The 5,366-nt window shown below is 37.3% G+C and overlaps 1 protein-coding gene across 1 annotated transcript; it reads left to right on the forward strand.

The window, feature by feature from the left end:
* Positions 1 to 741: 741 nt before the first annotated feature.
* LOC130723895 (uncharacterized) lies at positions 742 to 4,748 on the forward strand. Its single transcript, XM_057575041.1, has 3 exons — positions 742 to 1,230; positions 1,643 to 2,738; positions 4,151 to 4,748. The coding sequence occupies exons 1-3, from the start codon at positions 881 to 883 to the stop codon at positions 4,439 to 4,441; spliced, it is 1,737 nt and encodes a 578-aa protein (XP_057431024.1). The 5' UTR covers positions 742 to 880; the 3' UTR covers positions 4,442 to 4,748.
* The last annotated feature ends 618 nt before the right edge of the window (positions 4,749 to 5,366 follow it).

Genomic DNA, 5,366 nt, shown 5'->3' on the forward strand with positions numbered 1-5,366 from the left:
AAAAATAAAAAAGGCTTAATTAAATGTTTGGCCCCTTAACTTTTGGTGATTTTGGTTTCCCTATTAACATTTTGAGCAAATTTAGTCTCCAGAGTTTTTAATAATCGCAAATCAAATCCTCTATCATATTATTCTACTTAAAACTTTCAAACTCTCATTTTTTAAGAAAAAATCCATGAATCGAATTAATATAATTATTGTAGATGTCATTCGCATCAGAGAACCCTAATCAAAATATTAAATCCAATCCAAAATATAAAAAATTCAATTGAGTTTAATGGGAATAGTGACCCTTTTTTTTTCCACTTTTAATCAAATAAAATTGTTTTAAAATATAATATGATGTGGCTAGAAGGATGAATACTATTGGATTTCTTTGTAAAAGGGCTTTACAATGTCGCTGTATCCCCAATAAACTGAATTCAATTTCTCACATCTTTATTATATATCCTTCAAAATTTACTAAATTTAACCAACTTTTTAATTTATAAATTGTACTATCATATATCAAATTCATCATAAAATATTTAAAAATAAAATGAAGATTTAATAATTTCATGCATATGAAAAATGAGAAAATGACCAAATTTATTTAATTTTAACAGCAGTGAAATTTTTAATTATTAACTTGAAAAAAACTAGAGTGACCAAAATTACAAATATTCCAAATTAAAGGGATTACAAGTGCAATAAAATAAAATGGTGGTTGCAGTACAAAACCCAGCATCTTTCGTCCTTCTCTGTTACCTTGTCAGAACAAAAACATGGACATGGTCAGAAATCTGAAACCACCATCACCATAACCCTCCCTGTCCTTCTTCTCCTCCTCCTGAATCTTCCCAAATCGGGTCTCTCTCACATTCCTTAGGTTGGAACCGCAATGGCGGCAGCCTTAGAGTGCTGGTCGAGGCGCGGTGGCAACGACGAGGACATGGTGGAGCAGGTTCTCATGGAGGTCCCAACTTCCCAACCCAAGGACCCTTCCCTCCTCCACAAGAAGCTCCACAAGCTCACACGCAATGTTTCCGAGGCCATTGCCTCTCTCAGAAACTCCCTCAACATCAACCTCAACCTCGATTCTTCCAAACCCGACAACACTTGTGGTGGCGGCAGCAGCAACCTCGTTTGGGGCACGGTTGTCCGAAACCTTACCCAGCTCTACCCTGGTAGCCAGCTCCCGGAGAAGCTCATGTCCAACATTCGCAAGCACTATGATTCCTTGCCCCTAAGGTTAATTGCATTCTCGGCCTGATTTCCGATCTCAACTTTTCGTGATGGGTCTTGCTTCATTCCCTTATTTAACCTCTTAAGTTTCGAATTTTCAACTTGGGTTGTGTTCCCATCTGAACGTCATTGTCAATCTGATGATTTAGTTACACTGTTTTATTTGTGCTTGAAGTCACTTCAGTTATGGTCATTTTTATTTTTTTTTAACTTTGATAAATGGGTTTTGCTTCCTCCAATGTTTGGAGCTCTAATGTTTGCATCTTTCAACTTGGGTTGTGAGCCAATCTGAATAAGAATGTCAATGTGAAGATTCGATTGTGCTGATTTGGTTGTGTTTTTGAGGTCATTTCAGTGATGGGTGTTGTTTTATTGGATGTTGGAAGGTCTAAAGTTTGCATCTTGTTTTGTTTGGCAGTTATTCGCAGGCGGGGTTTGATGTGAAAGATGTGTTTCTTCACATCAAGTTGATGGAACAAGCTTTGGAAGATGAGCAGGCTGCGATTTTGATTCAGGAGGAATGTGATGATCAGATGCAGCTTCAAGGATCTTTGTTCAAGTTGACATTTGCTTGCAACTCTCCGATTTCGTGGCCTGCAATGTCGGGTGCGTTGGATGGTTTCTCCATTTGCTGCAAGAAGATTCAGATCTTTGAGAAGAAAGGCTTCACACTTGGGATTGTTCTTCTGCTTGTTCTGTCTGGCACTGGGCTAGAGAAGCCAGTGAGGAGCCGGGTTGAAAGTGCTCTCAAGTGTGCCATGAGGAAGCCCAAGACCAGTACTGTAAAGCTTCCCTTTGGGCTTTGTGGATGTCAAGAGGAGAACTCCAAGGGAAGAGAGCTTGGGGAGATTGAAGAAGATGGTGGCAATGCATATTGTGGAAATGGGTTTGAGAATTTGAGCCAAAAATTTCACCTTGAGGTGCCCTTGCCCAGTTCTCCTTTTCTTGTATCAGTAGATGAATGGCAGACTATTCAGACAGGTGGGGATGACGTGGAAAAATGGATGTTGAATTCAGATAGTCTTGAGTTTGTAGATCAGATCGGACCCAATTCATATAAGGGAACCTACATGGGAAAAAGGGTGAGGATTGAGAAGCTTAGAGGGTGTGAAAAAGGGAATGCTTATGAGTTTGAGCTCAGGAAAGATCTGCTAGAACTGATGACTTGTGGGCATAAAAATATTTTGCAGTTTTGTGGTGTTTGTGTGGATGACAATCATGGACTATGCGTAGTGGCGAAATGGATGGAAGGTGGATCTGTTCATGATTTAATAATGTCAAAGAACAAGAAGCTTCAGAGCAAGGACATTGTAAGAATTGCAGTTGATGTAGCTGAAGGGCTTAAGTTTATGAATGATCATGGTGTTGCATACAGAGACATTAATACGCAGAGGATTCTGTTGGATAAGTATGGGAATGCTTGCTTGGGAGATATGGGCATAGTCACTGCCAGCAAGGGTGTTGGAGAGGCAATGGAGTATGAAACTGATGGTTATCGGTGGCTAGCTCCCGAGGTTTGTCCCAGTCACACTCATTTCAAGTTTGCAAAATAATTGCTGAATTTGATAATTGTGTCATGTCATTGTTTCCATGGTCAATTGATCAGATTTAATTCTGTCCTGCATCTTCCATACATATTCCCTAGTTCTCCCATCTAGTGTTCTTTTGAAAGAAAGTTAAAATTAAAGAACTCACTTTGAAACCTAGATTCTAACTTAAATTCACTTAGCATATCTTGACACGTTATGATTTGTTTCTAACTAACTTCTAAGTAATTCTCTTATTCCTAGAAAAATTAATCTTACTCAGATATGTTCATGGGAAAGAAAATTGTTATTTGCTTATGGTGCTTATGTAGCCATACTTGGTATAACTCTGTCCATAAAATATGAAAGTTTATGAAAGTTAGAAATTAATGCCTAGCCATCTAATAACAAAGTTTCTATAAACATTTATGATTTATCTTATATATGTTGAAGGCAGATATCACCGGCTCAAACAGGATCGCCTCGTTGGAGGATTCCGGTTGTTTATACAAAAAAAGGCAGATGTCATCTTTCTCTTCCCCGGCTCTTAGTTGTTTTGATTTGTTTGTCCAAATTTACATGTTTTCAAACTCTAATCGAAGCATTTTCGCTCTTTAAGGGATAGCTAACTACAAAACATCATGCTAGATGTTCAACTGCAAGGAAACTTCAAGTAATCTCATGCTAGTTTTATTACCTGGAAGGTTTTTGTTTAGGTCCATTGTATGTGAAATGCAATGTAGAACTAGCCTACATTTAAAAGAAGCTTTATGTCTCTTGTCCTGGCATCATTGTTTTTTAGCATGCCTAGCATGTCTTAATAATTTCTCTTTGCTATTACTTTATATGGTATATGCCTTTGTTTAAGCAACACTGTATATCATTACACAAATCAGTGTAGCTGTATAATGCCAATTATTCCAGAATTGATTTCAAATTTGGCCTGCTCACCTTACAAGCTTACATGATGTCCATCCCAGTATCGTTGTTATTTGTCCTATTGATAGAACTACTCAGAAAACTCTCATACCTTGTGTGCAGGCAGAAAAATGAAAATGAATAAGAACTACACACTAAATCCTTTTCTCAGAATGAAAGGGAGAAATAATTGAAGTACACAAAAGTGTTAACAATTACTCACAAGGACCAAAGTAACTTCCCATATAATTTTTTATTTTCTATAATGAAAGAAAAATAGAAAATAAAGCTTTTGCTAAAACAAAGAAGTCTTGATAACATGAAAGTGAAATTGAGGGCACCTTGTGGCTTTGTGTGATTGATAGTGTATGAATTTTACTATATTTTTGGGATGAGATAGCATATGATTTTTGTGCCAGTTTTCAATTTGACATGACATGTTTGCTTTTAAGTTTTAATTCCTTTTTTAATGTTGAAAACAGATAATTGCTGGTGACCCGGAGAGTGTCACAGAGACATGGATGAGTAATGTTTATAGCTTTGGCATGGTAATTTGGGAGATGGTAACTGGCGAGGCAGCCTATTCTGCATATTCACCTGTGCAAGCAGCAGTTGGCATTGCTGCTTGTGGCCTTAGACCTGAGATCCCCAAGGACTGCCCACAAACTCTAAAATCTCTCATGACAAAGTGCTGGAACAACACCCCTTCAAAACGCCCCCAATTCTCCGACATTTTAGCAATATTGCTGCGACCGCACAACAACAATAGGTAAAAACTTCTAGCATGTTTGGACCGGCTTCTATTTCTTCAGAACCAATCTAGATTCTGGCTTTAGAATCAATTGTAGAAGTATTTCCAAACATGCACTTCTGCAGGTCTTTGTGGACCCTAATATGTTGATAGTAATTGATACCAAACATCCCTTGTCTAGAGAGTTTCACACGTAAACATGATGTTCCTCTTTGCTTTTGCAACATTAATGAAGATGTAAAGATTTCTGTCTTTTCTTTTCTTGGACAATTTTGTACTGTCTCTTTACTATCTCTTTGCCATCATGAAATCTACTATTTTCTCTTTTATGTTGGCAACCTGAATTATGAGAATGTTAAAATACGTTTCACATTGTTTTGTTATGAGTGTCATTTAGCCATTTACATGACCTGATGATGAATACTAGGATAACTTTGTGAGTATCAAAACAAACCAATTCTAGAAACCTACATTTGTACTTTGTAGGTTACTACTAGGTTTTTTCTTTTGTTCCTTTCATGGCTAACTGAAGGGCCCCTTGAAAAGGATCCCATTTGATGGTGTTTCTTTGGTGGTGAAACTGTCAAACACCCTGTCCCCATTTTTCCTGATATATCCAACTTTTTCATCTTTTATTATGGATCAAATCGAGGTAAACTATTTCCAATTTCTGCTCATAGAATTTCACACACAGCTCTCTGCCTCGGTGTTCACATTTCATCTTGCACTATCCGATTTAAGCCATATTATACTAATGGAAAATGCAAAGTATCAATCATATGCGTGGGCATGGCAGCACATGGTGCATGTGAATGCGAATCTCATGTCATGATGTCGGGAATACCACAATGTTCCTCGTTTGTTCTAATAATATTTTGTTCACATGATTTTCATCTCCACCTTACATGAATAAGAAGAAAAATGAAAGAAATTAGTGATAATAATAA

This window comes from Lotus japonicus, chromosome 6 (assembly GCF_012489685.1).
Source record: "Lotus japonicus ecotype B-129 chromosome 6, LjGifu_v1.2".
Classification (NCBI taxonomy): Eukaryota; Viridiplantae; Streptophyta; class Magnoliopsida; order Fabales; family Fabaceae; genus Lotus; species Lotus japonicus.

Coding starts and splice junctions, on each gene's coding strand:
- LOC130723895 (XM_057575041.1), top strand. CDS start 881: ATGGCGGCAGCCTTAGAGTGCTGGTCGAGGCGCGGTGGCAACGACGAG. Junction 1,231..1,642: donor TATGATTCCTTGCCCCTAAG/GTTAATTGCATT, acceptor TTTGTTTGGCAG/TTATTCGCAGGCGGGGTTTG. Junction 2,739..4,150: donor ATCGGTGGCTAGCTCCCGAG/GTTTGTCCCAGT, acceptor TGTTGAAAACAG/ATAATTGCTGGTGACCCGGA.